Source organism: Pan troglodytes, chromosome 14 (assembly GCF_028858775.2).
Source record: "Pan troglodytes isolate AG18354 chromosome 14, NHGRI_mPanTro3-v2.0_pri, whole genome shotgun sequence".
NCBI classification, from domain to species: Eukaryota; Metazoa; Chordata; class Mammalia; order Primates; family Hominidae; genus Pan; species Pan troglodytes.
In genome coordinates, this window is record NC_072412.2 from 24,480,128 (window position 1) to 24,497,340 (window position 17,213).

General features: G+C 36.1%; 1 protein-coding gene across 6 annotated transcripts in view; it reads left to right on the forward strand.

Annotated features, from left to right (window-relative positions):
- NUP58 (nucleoporin 58) overlaps positions 1-17,213 on the forward strand; it is a 49,341-nt gene that overhangs the window by 9,495 nt on the left and 22,633 nt on the right. For all 6 annotated transcript variants that reach the window (XM_001155775.7, XM_001155721.6, XM_016925079.4 and 3 more), the window contains 8 exons: positions 2,782-2,931; positions 3,515-3,652; positions 5,258-5,368; positions 9,222-9,246; positions 10,422-10,487; positions 10,808-10,982; positions 14,879-14,958; positions 16,789-16,907. In XM_001155775.7, coding sequence (XP_001155775.1) covers positions 2,782-2,931; positions 3,515-3,652; positions 5,258-5,368; positions 9,222-9,246; positions 10,422-10,487; positions 10,808-10,982; positions 14,879-14,958; positions 16,789-16,907 — 864 coding nt within the window. The remainder of the gene's footprint in view (positions 1-2,781; positions 2,932-3,514; positions 3,653-5,257; positions 5,369-9,221; positions 9,247-10,421; positions 10,488-10,807; positions 10,983-14,878; positions 14,959-16,788; positions 16,908-17,213) is intronic.

The following is a 17,213-nucleotide window of genomic DNA, read 5'->3' on the forward strand; positions in this document are numbered from 1 at the left end:
AGGCTGGAGTGCAGTGGCACCATCACAGCTCACTGCAACCTCAAACTCTTGGGCTCAAGCGATCTTCTCTGGGGTTCCCAAGTAGCTAGGACTACAGGCACATACCACAACCCTTAGCTAATTTTTTTTTTTTTTTTTTTTTTAGAGACGGAATTTTGCTCTTGTTGCCCAGGCTGGAGTGCAATGGTGCAATCTTGGCTCACCGCAACTTCCGCCTCCTGGGTTCAAGTGATTCTCCTGCCTCAGCTTCCTGAGTAGCTGGGATTACAGGCATGTGCCACCACGCCTGGCTAATTTTGTATTTTTTGTAGAGATGGGGTTTCTCCATGTTGGTCAGGCTGGTCTCGAACTCCCAGCCTCAGGTGATCCACCCACCTTGGCCTCCTGAAGTGCTGGGATTACAGGCGTGAGCCACTGTGCCTGGCCTTTTTTTTTTTTTTTTTTTTTTTGGTAGAGACAAGGTCTCAGTATGTTGCCTAGGCTGGTCATGGACTCCTAGCCTCAAGCCACGTGCCCTCTTTGGCCTCCCAAAGTGCTGGGATTACAGACTTGAGCCACACCAAGCTTGAGTCTTGTTTTCTGAGGTTGTAACCCCATACGTGATTTCAAAGCACTGCACTCTGGCAGGAACTTCTAGTTGTGATCAGGGCAATCCAGAAGCATAGTTTCTGGCTTCTTTTCTCTCAGTGATTTCAGGTTAAGTCATGCAGGTCATTCATACATTTCTTTATTTAATATTGTTTGAGCAGTTACTACTTCCTAACCATGCAGCCTTGTGTATACATAATGCCTTGAACATTGAATATTGTGGCACTGCTGGTGAGGATGGTCCTTGATGATGACATTGGGAACTGCTAAGGGTTGGAGCAAGACAGTCAGTCTGTTGTGAGGTGAAAGGGATAGGCAGGTATATTAACATGTTCTTGTATAATCTGATAAATGTCTTAAAAGATGTAGAGGCACCATGAAAGGCAGAGGAAGAAAACAGTATGGTTTACTTTATGGGCAGGAAGCATTTCAGAGAGAGGAGTGGCAAGTGCAAAGGCCCAGTCATAAAAGCGTTCTGGGAAATATGAAGTATTTTGGTTTTGGAGCTTAGAAATCAGAGGTGGAAATGGTGGGCAGAGTTGAGAATTGAGGAGCAGGTTGGGACCAGATAGGAAAGGGAGGTATATGTCATGCCTTTAGACTCTATTTTAAAGACAATCTAGAGCCAATAGGAATCTTAAATTGGGCAGAATCACCAGGATATTTGTGGGGGTTTTTTGTTTGTGTTTTCTTTTTGTTTTTGTTTTTTATGAGACGGAGTTTTGGTCTTGTTGCGCAGGCTGGAGTGCAATGGCGTGATCTCAGCTCACCACAACCTCTGCCTCCCAGGTTCAAACAATTCTCCTGTCTCAGCCTCCCAAGTAGCTGGGATTACAGGCATGCGCCACCACACCCAGCTAATTTTGTATTTTTAGTAGAAACGGGGTTTCACCATGTTGGCCAGGCTGGTCTTGAACTCCTGACCTAAGGTGATCTGCCCACCTCGGCTTCCCAAAGTGCTGGGATTACAGACGTGAGCCACTGCACCTGGCTTTTTTTTTTTTTTTTTAAGGTAACCGAGATAATTTTAAGAATAGATTAGAGGTTAGAGGAGACTGATACCAGAGAAATAAATGCTGTTGTTGTAGTTCTTAAGAGAGTTATGGCCTAAGCTAAGGTTTTTAAGGATGCTTGTAGTACAGGATATTTCTGAGGTAGGATCGACAGGATTTGTAACTAATGGAGTACAGGAGAAGGAAAGGATGTCAAGGATGACTGGTTTCTGGCTTGAGCAATTGAACTGAGCAAGGTTGGAGATTTAGCAAAAAATGTTTGTGGTGAGATACGTAGGAGGCCAAAGGGACATCAAGATAGAACTAGACAATGAGGACTTAGGTGAATGTCAGTTTAGACTTAATCACCTGTAGGAGAAATGATGAAAGTGAGTGAGTCATTGGGGAAGTAAGGAGGTAGGAATGGAACTCTAGGAAGTGTCAGTTAAGACATGAACAGAGGAAAGAGAGCTACAGAAAAAAAGGACTGAAAAGGAATAGGGAGACAGCTGGGGGCTGACAGAGACACAAGGGCCAGAAGAAAGGAATAGAGAATGGTTATTGATAGAGTATTAGAGAGGAGGGACCATTTTTCTGCTGAGAGGGAAAGGAGGAGGATAAATGCTGCATTAGAGGTAAATCTAGGAGTAGAATAAAAATTGATATGTTACATCGATTGGATTTTCTTTTCTGTTTTTATATTTTTTGAGACAGAGTCTCACTCTTGTCTCCCAGGCTGGAGTGCAGTGGCACGATTTCAGCTCACTGCAACCTCCCCCTCCCAGGTTCAAGTGACTCTCATACCTCAGCCTCCCGAGTAGCTGGGGTTACAAGTGTGCACCGCCACATTCAGCTAATTTTTGTATTTTAGCTAGAGGCAGGGTTTCACCATGTTGGCCAGGCTGGTCTTGAACTCCTGACCTCAAGCAATCTGCCCATCTTGGCCTTCCAAAGTTTTGGGGTCACAGGCGTGAGCCACTGTACCTGGCCATTCTTTTGTTTTTCTTAAAGAGCCATCTTTTTTGTGTTCACCATGGTTTAGTCTCAACTTTTACATATTTTCTCTCACAGATACACCCTTCTTCTATTGGTAAAAGGTAGTATCATGAACTTTTAGGGATCCTTATTGAAACCAGTATAATAGAACACTTACAGGTAAAGTAGGATTTTTGTTTGTTTATTTATTTATTTATTTAAATAGGAACGCCAGCCACTACATCTGCAGCTACAACAGGCTTCAGTTTAGGATTCAATAAACCTGCAGCATCTGCCACACCATTTGCTCTACCTATTACCTCTACCTCAGCTAGCGGTCTGACTCTTTCGTCTGCTCTGACATCAACTCCAGCAGGTGAGGCAGAATGAAAAACCGTTGCATTTAATGGTTAAATTTCAGTTTTATCTGGTTAGAGAACATAGATAGTCACCTTACTACAGAAATTATTGATTTATAAAGAAGAAAATTCAGCTTTGAGCATTGAAGCAGGAGAGGCTGTCTTGGGAGATAGTCCCTATTTAGAGAGCAAAGCAGGGGAGAGGGCTAGAGAGGTAAAATGTAAAGCTGTTAATATTGACTTTGTTTTCAAGGAGGCATTTAGTGACGGGAAGACAAAGACTTGGCATAAACCTTGCCTGGCTTATGATTCATTTAATATGAAGGTGAAGTTGGTGGCCTGGGTTGAAGACAATATTGCTATCTAGAATCAGATACCTGGTACCATTCTAATACTCCTCAAAGCCCTTATTTCTGTCACAGATTTTCGTTTGAAGCTGCTATTTCTCTTTATTCTTAAGTATGTAATTTTTAGCAAGTAGTTCTTCCAAAGAGCCAATTTTATCATGGATGTCAGTTTTTAAAAACATCGTATTTGTATTTTTCTATGGTGCTGTTAAATAAGTTGCCTTTTGAAAGCTTACTATCTCTCTTTTTATAGCATCCACAGGATTTACTCTAAATAATTTGGGTGGGACAACAGCCACAACTACAACTGCATCAACAGGCCTCTCTTTAGGGGGAGCCTTAGCTGGTTTGGGAGGTTCACTTTTCCAGAGTACAAACACAGGAACATCAGGTAATTGATGGTATTTATTCTCCAGAATAGTAAATATTTATATTTAAATGTACTTATTTTTATTTTAGTACTTTCAGCAGGTCACTTTTTAATCTGCATATTTTCCTTTAAATATGAAAACCAGATTATAAAATGATGGTTTTCATACATAATTGGATGTATTAGCCGTATTCTATTTATTTATTTATTTATTTTGAGATGGAGTCTTGCTCTGTCACCCAGGCTGGAGTGCAGTGGTGTGATCTTGGTTCACTGTAACCTCCACCTCCAGGGTTCAAGAGAGATTCTCCTGCCTCAGCCTCCTGAGTAGCTGGGATTACAGGTGTGTGCCAGCACACCTGGCTTAGTTTTGTATTTTTAGTAGAGATGAGGGGGTTCACCATGTTGGCCAAGCTGGTCTCAAACTTCTGACCTCAAGTGATCCGGCTGCCTTGGCCTCCCAAAGTGCTGAGATTACAGGCGTAAGCCACCGCACCCAGCCTATTAGCCATATTTTAGAAATACATTTTCCTCTTTCTCAATATTGACTAACCAGATAAGGAAACAAAGAAGAGCCTGTTTAAGGAGTCAGTCAACTGATCTAGAGATAACATCTCTTCTAAAAAGAACAAAAATTGTATCAGCTCAGGAATGCATGGTCTTATAGAAGTATAGATTTATTAGGCTGGGCACGGTGGCTCACACCTGTAATCCCAGCACTTTGGGAGGCCAGGGCAGGTGGATCATCTGAGGTCAGGAGTTCGAGATCAGCCTGACCAACATGGTGAAACCCCATCTCTACTAAAAATACAAAATTAGCTGGGCATGGTGATGCATGCCTGTAATCCAAGCTGTTTGGGAGGCTGAGGCAGGACAATCACTTGAACCTGGGAAGCAGAGGTTGCAGTGAGCCAAGATCGTGCCGTTGCACTCCAGCCTGGGCAACAAGAGCGAAACTCCATCTCAAAAACAATAATAACAATAAAAAAGAAATACAGATTTATCAACACAAGATTCTTGAAATCTTGCGCTTGACTCACAAGTATACGTTAATGACTTGTGATTAACCATAGTCTGGTCCTTTTTTTTCCTTTTGTCAGTGAGGGAAGATTTAAAAAAACAAATGAATTCTAATACTTTTTTTTAAGTTTTGTGAAACGAACTTGGGAGTATGAAATTATATTCAATACATGTTATATTCAAATCTTATAAATTCACACTAGATTATCTTAAAAGTATGTAGTTCCAAAGTGTGTTTGGAAGACAAGATGTATTCACCTGAAAATACACCAACTGAAACTGCTTTTGTAGAGAGGGTTTAAAAGCCCTCTGTTACAAAACCCCTTTATAACAAATAAAGATTGAGTGCCTACATACTGAATTGATATATGTTCTGGCCCTCGTAATAATGAAAAATCGCATCATCCAAACTGCATATACCATCGAATTCAAGAAAGGTTATCAGTCTTTGGCCAAAACATCTCCAGGCTTGTTTCTTGTTATTTGCCTAAATCAAATATGAAGAAAATCTAGGATCCAACTTTAAAAGCATTAGAGTCCTTTGATCAGTAAGGGGAAATTGTTGTAGTCTTTCGATGGAATTTATAAGTTATGTTTTATTTATAGGACTTGGACAGAATGCTTTAGGGTTGACTTTGGGAACTACAGCAGCTACTTCAACTGCAGGCAATGAAGGCCTTGGTGGTATAGATTTCAGTAGCTCCTCAGATAAAAAGAGTAAGTAATGCTGTTGTAACTTTATGTTTTAACAGTTCTGTTGAGGGAATGTCTAGGTTGCTCGAAATTCCTTTGTGTGGAAGATTAGCAGTTATATATTTAGTAGTAACAGTTTTTACTTTTAAATTTGTTTGTATTAATATTTCACAAATGTTGTGTGTGTTGTTCATTTAAGGTTTTATTTTTGTAGATAACAGATTTGTATATGCATATGTCTTATGTAGCTATCTTAATGTGTATACGAATATGTATTTTTTAATAGGGATCATGATACATATGCAGTATTGTTTTGTAGTCTGTTCTTATCTAACATCAGAAGCATTTGTCTGTCAGTAACTGTTTTTAAATATTTTAATGCTGCTTAATATCAGTTTTATGGATGGATAAGTTAGTCAACCATTGTTCTCTTGTTAGATGTTTATTTCCATATGTTTTACTCTGGGAAGTAAAACACTGGGCATTTATCTAAAAAGGCAACATAATATAGTAGTTTAAGAGTGTCTGCTCTGGAGTGGAATTGCCCGGGTTCAGATCCTGGCTCAACTGCTTATAAGCTCTCTGACCTTACTGAAGTTACTTATATTATGTGCTTTGGTTTTTCCTTATCTGTTAAATGGTTTGAGGGTTACTATTTGTAAAACCCTAGCAGAGCCAGACATGTAGGTGTCTCCTTTTATTATCAATGCTTGTTTATATTTTTGGTTATTTCATAGGGAAAATACCTGGAAATTGGATCATTGGCTTAAAGAGAGGGATATTTTGGAGACTCTTAGTGTATAGTTTGTGAAATCGCTTTCCCAGAAAGATTTTACCAGTTTACCCCCTAACCAGTATGAAAATACCTTTCTTGCTGTGCCCTTGCCACATTGAATCTTGGTTTTAAAAATTTGCTAATCCAAATTCATTTTGAAAATGTTTTCATTGTTTTTTGTGTTACTTTGTTCTGCACCATCTCTTCTGCTTCTGATGAAAGCATGTTTCACTAGAATATATACTATATATACTAGGGTATATATATACATATTGAACTTCTCTGAAGAAAGATAAATGGATGAAGCTGTGAAATAGTATCTGTGTATCTATATGACTTTTTTTAAAAAACTGGACACAGGTTTTATTATAAGGAGATACTATTCTAGGGTGAATTACTATTTTAAAGTTGGTAAAACCTTTTTAAACTTTTACAAAGTTTAGATTTCTCTTTCAATGAAAATGGACAAATTTCTAAACAAAGTTTGTTTTTACGTAGTTTTCTCTGTAGCAACTCCATAATTAGGAAAGCAGCCTTAGCAGCTTATTTGTTTACTCAAGTGGAATAGCTTGGTACCACTTTTATTACTTTTATTTTAAGCATGAGAGTACTTCTCTATTATAATTGTTTTTAGGCTCAAAGAGCAGGCTAAGGCAGAAGAGTAAGATAAATAAATGTAAGAAATTTATCTCCTCTCCTCTGCCCCTCCCCACATCTTCCTGCTTTCATAGTGTACCTAAGATAGAGTTGAGCAAGGAGAATATATAGAATAAATGAAATAAATGTCTTAGATATGACATTAAATTTTATAAATATTTATGTACACACAAACATGTATATAAAAAACTTGGGTGTGTTTCTACTATGGATCTCTGATTACTACATCCCAGTTCCCTTTTATCTATTGCTTATATCAAGGGATTCTTTTTTTTTAATCCAAATGATTTCTGTGTTTCTAGTAGCTGTATCAGTTAGCTTGGGCCCTGCAGTACCAGTGTGGGATTTAACCAGATAGAGAGTAGCAATAAACAGCATTCAGTGAAGAGGGGACAGCGTCAAGTGAGACTAGAGATGAGAAGGACCTTGACCCTTTTGAGGAAATGATAGAAGGCCAGATTAGCCATAGAGCAGAAAGATGAGGTTCCAGAAGTCATGGAGTCCTTATTTGCCATGTTGAGTTTTGTCATTATATTAATACCTCAGGCAATTTGGGTCTATTAAAGGGATTTGATGAGATTTGTATTTTAAGATTAAGAGCATTCTGACAGCCATATGGAAAATAGCATTCAGTAAGGCAAGAATTGTCATGGAGAACTGTTAGGAAGCTTTTGTAGAGCTCCACGTGTATTACTGAGGCAAAGCTAGGTAGATTAAGTGGGGGTCCATGGTAATCAGGGATCCATGGTAGAAACAGGCTCAAGTTTTTTTTATATACATGTTTGTGTGTACGTAAGTATTTACAAAATATAATAAAATGTCATATCAAAGAAATAATATGCTAGTCAATTTAAAAGTTGGTGAATTATTTGGAGAAACATAAAATTAAATCCTTATTTTTATTTCCATGTCTCATAAAATCTAGGACATCTATAGAAGATAGGTGGCAATTTTAGAGATACTAAATATGAAAGAAAAAATCTTAATAAAATACAAAACATGGAAACATAAATTACAGTTGGATGAAAGAGGTAAAAAAGTAAAACCCCATGTGCAGAGGTAAAAGGTAAATGAGGAAAGTAAAATGCTTGATTTTTTTTTTTTTTTGGATACAGTGTCTTGCTGTGTCATGCAGGTTGGAATGCAGTGGTGTGATCTCACCTCACCGCAACCTCCACCTCCCTGGCTCAAGTGATTGTCCTACCTTAACCTCCTAAGTAGCTGGGACCACAAGTACGCAGCACCACGCCTAGCTAATTTTTAAAAAATTTTTTGGCCAGGCGCGGTGGCTCACGCCTGTAATCCCAGCACTTTGGGAGGCCGGGGCAGGTGGATCATGAGGTCGGGAGATCAAGACCAGCCTGGCCAAGATGGTAAAACCCCGTCTCTACTAAAAATGCAAAAACTAGCCGGGCACAGTGGCAGGCACCTGTAATCCCAGCTACTCGGGAAGCTGAGGCAGGAGAATTGCTTGAACCTGGGCAGCAGAGGTTGCAGTGAGCTGAGATCACGCCACTGCACTCCAGCCTGGGCACTAGAGTGAGACTCCGTCTCAGAAATAAAAAAAAAAAATTGTAGCCACAGGGTTTTGCCCTGTTGCCCAGGCTGGTCTCCAATTCCTGGGTTCAAGCAGTCTGCCCAAAATGCTTGATTTTTAGGTGCTTATTTTTTCACATTTTAACATCTCTGAAATTGAGATACATCTTACAAGAGTCTAATATTAGAAATACATATGAAATTATGTAAATGAGACAAATAATATACTTAATGTTGAAATAGCTCTTAGAAATATATAAGAAAAATACCGTAAGAAAAGTGTGCAAATCACAAGTAAGCAGTTCATGAGAGGAGAAATATACTTGTCTCATGAGCATTTGAAGAAAATGGTTTTCTTCACCAAATATAAACTAAGAATTATTATGAAGTGGCATTTTTCACCTACATAACTGGCAAGGTTTTTTATAAAATATGTCCGTTGTTGTGAGGGTGTGATAAGGTATTCATGGCAGATGGGAAGATAAATTGTGATAGTTGTTTTAAGGGATTGTCAGATTGGAGAAGTTCAGGTAATCTGACATAGTATTCTGTACTGATAGGGCCTTAAAAAGTGTCAGGTAAAGTTATCAGGAGTTAAACTGGTAGGCAACAACGTAAATTTTCCATACAGGATATTTTTCACGGAAGATGGTTGAGAAAGGGAAATTCTTGCCCTTGAAAGTATATGTACATCTGCCATATATCTGCTTATGTGTACAGATGTCTTCATAAAATGCTTTGCTTTTGAGTTCATGACGAGTCATGACATCACATGATGTTTATGAGGCAAGCAAAGAAATGCTTAACAGTTTATATTTATACTTTAATTTGTGTTAATTTAAAGCTTGTATTTGGAGTATGTTGTTCAATTACCAATTTTTTTTACATGAAGCTTCTTGAATTTTCTAGGTGATAAAACGGGAACAAGACCAGAGTAAGTTTACAAATTTACCCTTAAGGCATTTTAATTGAAGAGTTTAACTTATTAAATTGTAGGCAGATGGTATAATTGAAAGTAAATATCATATACATTTAGGAGAAAAAACTTTTTTGTAATGGTATTCGTTAAAAGTAAAATAATAGACGTATGTTCTGGTAAGATAATGAAAGGTCAAATCTTTAGTTTTTAGTCATTAAGAAAATTTAAAACTATTTCTGGAAAGGTGTTTGGTATTTCTCTGATATAAATAAATACAAATATGTGTTTATTTCTTTAGTCTGTTAAATATTGAACAACTCATGGAACTTTACTTTTGGAGCATTTAAAAAATATATGAATTATTGTGCCAGTCCTGTTTTATGTCCTGGTGTTTTCAGTGAAGAGAATAGCCTCCATATACATCATATATATGTTTGAAGATGGTCATTCTTCTTATTACCAATTATATTTTCTCACATGATTTGTACTATATTAAATAAAGCATTCACAAATAAATGACAAATTCACTCCTTACAAACATCCTGTGTATATTTTAGCTTACTATTTAAATGAAGAAGATTAGAGAAACTAAGATCTGCATAAGGGTTATGAAATCTAACTCACGATTCCATTGCGGTATGCCAAATATCACTTGTTCTTGTTCTCATTAAATATTTATTATTCCTGTAAGCTCTGCCTAGGTCTTATTTTTTCATTCTAATGCATGTTGAAGAACTAACTGAAGTTATTTTTCAAAAGTATTTTGAGCATCTCGTTGTGAGAAGTTTTGTAGACTTTCTTTAATGAATACATTAATATTTTGGAATGGAATAAATTGTCAGTCAGAATCTTTAAGCCAGAGGGAACTTAGTTTAATATCTCACCCAATTTGCAGTATTCTCTGATTTTTTTGTTAGACATTTAGTCAAATGCTTTTAAGTATGTTTTTAATAGATGCCAGTCTTCTTAGATAAGAAATCTTCATGTCAGATGAATTGTTAAAATTATTTTATAGATCCTATTTACAATAAATTTGTTTTTTATAAAGAGCTTTGAAATCATCCAGAGAAGCCATACGTGCTTTTTTGCTATATTTTCTTGTGTCTTAATACTCTAATACTCTATTAAAACTCAGCTGTCAACTTTTTAAAATCTCAATGACCTTAATACATGTTTTGCATTTTTCTTAGGGATAGTAAAGCTCTGAAGGATGAAAATCTACCTCCTGTCATCTGCCAGGATGTTGAAAATCTCCAGTAAGTGTCAAATATAATTAGATAAATAACACTTGAAGAATTCTAGAATACTTCTTAAGGGGAGCATCTCTTCCTTCTAAAATCGCATCCTAGAGGAGCATCTCTTAACTAGGGTTAAAATGTTAATGCTTTTAGAAATCAGAAAAGCAGAACAACAGGAATTAAAATTGTATAACTTCCATTCTGTAAAAAAGCGTGAACTATAGATGAATTTTTAGTTTTGTATTTTAAAACACTTGGACTGTTTTAAGTATATATATATTTTTTGTAGGAAACCAAAGATACATTTTTTAAAACTCAGTTTTAAATATATTTTTTAGGAAATTTGTGAAGGAGCAGAAACAAGTTCAAGAAGAAATTAGTAGAATGTCTTCAAAAGCAATGCTTAAGGTACAAGAAGATATTAAAGCTCTGAAGCAGCTCCTGTCGTTGGCTGCCAATGGAATACAGAGAAACACTCTCAACATTGACAAATTGAAAATAGAAACTGCTCAGGTATACCAACTTATGGCCATTTTACCGTAGGGTTTTTTTGTTTTGTTTTTTCCGAAATGGAAATAAGGTGTTTTGTTTTGTTTTTAATTATAAAATTTGATACATGCATACCGGTAGAAAACTAGATAACTCATATACTTTAATAATGAGTTTTTATTAAGCGTTTTCTGTATACAAGACAGTATCCTAAGCAATTTATATCTGTTAAAACCATTAAGTATTTCTGAAAAGACCCAACAAGGTAGGAATTATTATCCCCATTATATAAATAAGAAAAAAAGCACAGAGCTTTGTTAGTAAGTTGAAGGGCCTAGATTCAGACCCTGGTAATCCAACTCCAGAGTTTATGCTGTTAACTAACTAGGTTTCATAAGTGTGGTTGCTGGCTAAATTGGCCTATTATATAAGAGGAAACATAGCTAGTCAGAAAATAATGTTTTTTAACTGTCGGTTTTTAAATAAAAATTATATCATGCTGTGTGGATATTAAATTTGATGACTTGCAAGTCGTGGTTAAATCTTAGTTAATAAAAATAGTAGGCCGGCCCTGGTGGCCCACTTCTATAATCCCAGCACTTTTGGAAGCCAGGGCAGGTAAATCACCTGATGTCAGGAGTTCGAGACCAGTCTGACCAACATGCTGAAATCCCGTCTCTACTAAAAATACAATAATTAGCCAGGCGTGGTGGCGCATGCCTGTAATCCCAGCTATTCCGGAGGCTGAGGCAGGAGAATCGCTTGAACCTGGGAGGCGGAGGTTGCAGTGAGCCAAGATTGCACCATTGTACTCCAGCCTGGGCAACAAGAGCAAAACTCCGTCTCAAAAAAATACAAATAAAAATAAATAGTAACGTGGCTAATGTTGTCTGTCACTAATGTCTACTTGTTTTTCCTCCTTATGGTGTAATATACAATACATATTAAATATATGTCGTTCTTTTCTACCTCAGTGGGAAAGGATGACGATAGGTGATTTATTTGTGTTGTAGTTATCGTAATTACAGAATATACTTGATCTCATCATAGCAGTCTAGAAATCTTTCCGTGAAGTTGTCCCTGATCTGTTAATGAACTTCATGTGAGATACGCCTTTTTGCTGTGGATTTATCAGAGGGCTGTGATCTTCACAAACGAAGTGGTAGTATTTTAAGTAAAATTTTTAAAGGTGCTTTTGGGTCTTTAAGTCCACTATTGGAGAATATCTTGTAATCTTTTTAATAATGATGTGTTACTAAAAGAGCTACTCTAAACTGTAACGGCTAAAGGGATTTCAAAGACTTTATTGTCTGTCCTCAGACTTCCTGGTCTCTTAACACATTTATTTGGTTAAATATGAATGTAATACAGGTTGAGCATCCCTAATGCAAAATCTGAAATGTTGCAAAGTCCAAAACTTTTTGAGTGCTAACATGATGCCACAGGTGGAAAATTCCACACCTGAACTCATGGGATAGGTTACAGTTAAAACTTTATTTCATGTACGAAATTATTAAAATTGTATACAGTTACTTTCAGGCTATGTGTATAAGAAACACAAATGAATTTTGTGTTTAAATTTGGGTTCTATCCCCTGTCCCCAAGGTGCCTGATTTTATGTATGCAGATATTCCAGAATCAGAAAAATTCTGAAATCCAAAACACTTCTGGTCCCAAGCTTTTTGAATATGGGATACTCAACCTGTATTGCCCCATGTTTCCTTTCCACTTACTCTTCCTAATCATCACCTATGTCCTTTCTAGGGAATAGAAAGAGTTAATTATGTTTTTATACTGGAGAATGTTTAGACTGTGATTAAACATCACATGAAACTACGTGAAATATTTGAAATTATATATAAGTTATTTAGAAAACATAATTAGAGCAAAATAATGGAGGAGGCAAACTCGAAAGAAAGAAGTGAATGCTGTAATGGGACCCATTTTAACTCGAAAACTGAATGATTGCATTCACCGCTGTTTGTGGAGTAGCTGTCATATAATGGGCACATTAATAGTCTTTTGGAGATAAAAAGACAACTCCAAAGGTACTAAAAGTCTAGTAGGGTGAATGAAATAATAAAAGATTGAGAAGAGCATAAAGGTGGCAAAGGAATAAGAGGTTGGGAGTCAAAGTTTCCTTAAGGAAGAATCATCTGAGCTGAATTCAGGAATTTTATAGTTAATGCATGCTGGGCTTAATACCTAGGTGATGAGTTGATAGGTGCAGCAAACGACCATGGCACACGTTTACCTATGTAACAAACCTGCACATCTACCCTGGAACTTAAAAAATTAAATTAAATTTTAAAAAAAGATTTTTATTTCATGCTCACCAGGTCAAAGGGGAAGAAGAAAAAGAGAAAAAAAATAAAAAAACATTTTTAAAGAAATTTGATCTAAGATTACTCTAATGTCTAGTAGCTAGGAACTCTTACTAAGAGTCTAGTGAATTACCAATTGAAAAAAATATTCTGAATCCTCTATAAAGTATCAATCTTATTTAACCCTAAAACCTTTTCTTCAAAGAAAGCCTTTCTGGGAAATATAAGCAGTTCTGCAGTTAGAACTGATGTAGACCAGATTCTTATGGAAGACAAAGTCTTTTATATACTTCATTTTTAATAAGTAACTTGAGTTTAAATTAAAATAGGATGGTTCTTCTTTTGGGGTAAGTGGGGGCCGCATGGTTTATTGAAGTTAAATTACTGAGTTCAGCTCTCCAGTCATTCAACTAACATTTTTAAAAGATCTGTTATGTGCCAGGTGCTTCAGCAGGCATTAGGGATCAAGACTTAGACTAGGGAGAGAGTTAAATCCATCAGGTGATATGATCCAGGTACAAGGGTTTTGTAGGGGCACAGAGGCCTCAAGTGGGCATTTTTATCATCTGTCCAGTGTAGAATAATACCTTTACATTGAGTCTTGAAAAAGAGGAAAGTATCATGAACGAGAGTATGGGCATGTCTGAAGATCTACAAGCAGTTTAGTGTTAGGAGAGTCTGGGCCTGGCTAGAGTCAGTGCTTAGAGAGGTAGCAGGGGTCAGAGTCTTGAATCATCTACACATGTATTTGTACTGGAGTAGGGTGGGATGGAAGCCTGAGTTGAGTGAAAAGGATGTAGAAAAAACAGTCATCAGCTTAGCAGCTTGGCAGTTTAATGAGGAAGAGATGTTGCCACAGGGAATATAAAGTTAAAGTAACTCATTGTGAAATAAAGAATACTTAAATAGAGGTCAAAAATATAGTGAAATGATAGGAATGTGGAATGTAAGGGGGTAAACAATACTAATCTTGAAAAAACATTGGCTGGAATTGTAGAAAGCAATATAAGAATGGTTGAGTGTGTAAGCTTTAAAAGATCCAGTTCTCCGGTCTTCTAGCAGCATGATATTGGGCAAGTTACTTAATGGCTTTGTAAATCCATTTCTTCATCTATAAAAAGAGAAACATTCCCTACATTGTAATGTTGTCCTTGAGAAGTAACTTTTAGCATAGTGTTTGGTACATAGCAAGCACCCAAATGTTAATTGTGCCTGCCTCAGCCTCAACATCATTATTGCCACCTGCCTTTAAAAAAAAAAAAAGTATTTTCTGCGTTTATATTAATGATTTTAAGTAGTATAATCTTTACGCTGTAAATGAATTCACTTCGTGAATCCTACAGAAATCTATAGTTTTAAAAATAGATCTACAGCTCTTTATAAGTTTGTTAAAACTGTAATTTGTCTGCTCTTGAAAGGTTTTAGCAACTTGTGAAGCAGCTTCATCCATAATATGTTCTTATAGCATGAACCTCCAAGGTATTGTTTGAAGTTTCAGTCCAGAGACTGAATATTTTTTTTCGTATGGTATTTTTAACATAACTCTTAACTGGCTTTTTTTTTTTTTTTTTTTTTTTAAATCCTCTGGTATATTAGGAGTTAAAGAATGCTGAAATAGCTTTAAGAACCCAGAAGACACCACCTGGACTTCAACATGAATATGCAGCTCCTGCTGAGTAAGTTGCTGGATTTTTAAAAACAAATGTTTCTCACTTTCAGAAAGCAGAACAGTAATAATAGTATACAAACTAAATAATTTTAGTATACTATGTGGAAAGGCTAAGCCAATAAGCACTTTACATGGATTTTAAATTTCATAATAACCCTAAAAAGTTTATCTCCATTAACACCATTTGACTGCAGGGTAAGTGAAGGCTAAGATCTGAGCTTTTCACCACTATTATGCCTTTATACTTCATGTACATATTACTTACAGAGTCTACTCCATTTTATTAAATTTTACTGGTAATGGAAAATTACCATTATTCATTTAAATAGGTAATACGTGTTCTGGAAGAAAAATTAGAAAATATACATAAGTAGAAGAAAAAACCAACCTGTAATCACATCACTCAGCTTGTATATACATTTGGCTTTCATACATGTAAAATACATCTTATCTGTTTATGTCCTTCCATGTTGATGAAGATAATAACAACTGATGTTTACCAAATGCTTACTATTTCCCATGCAGTGTGCTTAGGACTATACATGCTTTACCTTCATATTTCACAAGATCTCTGTAGCTGTTGTTATTCCAGTTTTAGCGATAAAGAGACTGAGGTATGCAAAAGTGAGTTGAGTGGTGGAGGTCTGTTTGATTCCTGGTCCCTCACAATTAATTAATTAACTTGTAGAGATGCCATTTCACAGTGTTGCCTAGGCTGGTCCTAGGCTAAAGTGCTTCTCCTGCCTCAGACTCCTAAAGTGCTGGGATTACAGATGTGAGCCACCATGCCTGGCCCCTTACTTATTTTATTCTTTTAGTTTTTTATTATAATTTTGGTCTACAGAAAAGTTTCAAGATGAGAACTAAAAATTCCTGTATGCCTTTCATTCCAATTTCCTACATATTAACATTTTTACCATATTTTTGTTCCTCACATTCTATGTGTATATATACATTTCTCCCCCAAGCAGAAATAATGTTCACTATGCTAAAGTACTTCAGTGGATATTTCTTAAAAATAAGGATATTCTGATACTTAACAGTTCTCAAAATCAGGAAATTCATAATGCCCATGATATTCGTCTTACTCAGATTGGCATGAGATATGCTTCCTCACTGGACTTCCTCTACTATTTTATCCCTCTGTCTTGTACTTAATACTGCCATCAGAGCTAATTTTGCAAAATGCATTCGTGGTTGCCCGTTTTTTACTGAAAGACATTCAGATTCCTTTGTATACTATTCAAGATACCTTCTTTTTTTTTTTTTTTTATCTATCTAGCACTCTCTGTGGGTAAATTTATTAGAAAAGTAGCAATAATTACATGTGCTTTCTGTAGTATACTATGGTGTTCTCAGATTATAAATTTCATTGATAAAATGACTATAAATTCTTAATTCTGAAATCTGGTTGGTAGACGTTTCTACTTTATTTTAAATTTATTTTAACCTTACAGAAAACTTCCAAAATAGTAGTACAGAGAATTTATTTATATCACTTCCCTTGCTTCCCCTAATGTTAACTTACAACTATAGTATAATTACCAAGAACAGGAAACTAAAATTGTTACAATATTATTAACTAAACTACTAAACGTACTGAAATTCAACCAGTTTTTCCACTAATGTACTTCTGTTTCAGCATCCTATTTGGGATTCACAGTGCATTTGTAATTTCTCCTTAATATCTTCCAGTCACAGTTATTCAGTCCTTCCTTTCCTTGGATAACCTTGATACTTTTGAAGACTATTAAATTATTGCAGAATATTCCTTAATTTGGATTTGTCACTCCAAATTAAAAAAAATTTGATCTGACTTTTTAAATGTTTTTTAAAGCTACTTCAGAATCTTGGTTCAGCAATTTGAGGTACAGCTTCAGCAGTACAGGCAGCAGATTGAAGAACTAGAAAACCATCTTGCCACTCAAGCAAATAATTCACATATAACCCCTCAAGGTAACATGCTTACTGTGGTAATTTTTTTTGAACTTTTGTTTGTAGGAGATAGATGTGGTTATATAATAGGTATTTTGGATAACTACTGGTAGCCCCTTTAAGAAAATTTCCTTAAAAGTCATTTACTACTCCTTTATTCCCTATAAATATAATATGCTTTATTATATGAATTGTTACTGTGGTAACAAGGACAGAAATCTTAGGGCCTTCCCCCCAGATTTCTTTTGTAGACATTCTTCTCTCAGTCTGCTACTCTGTATGTTCTCTGGCCATGAGAACGTTGATAGAGTTTTTTTCTCCTACACG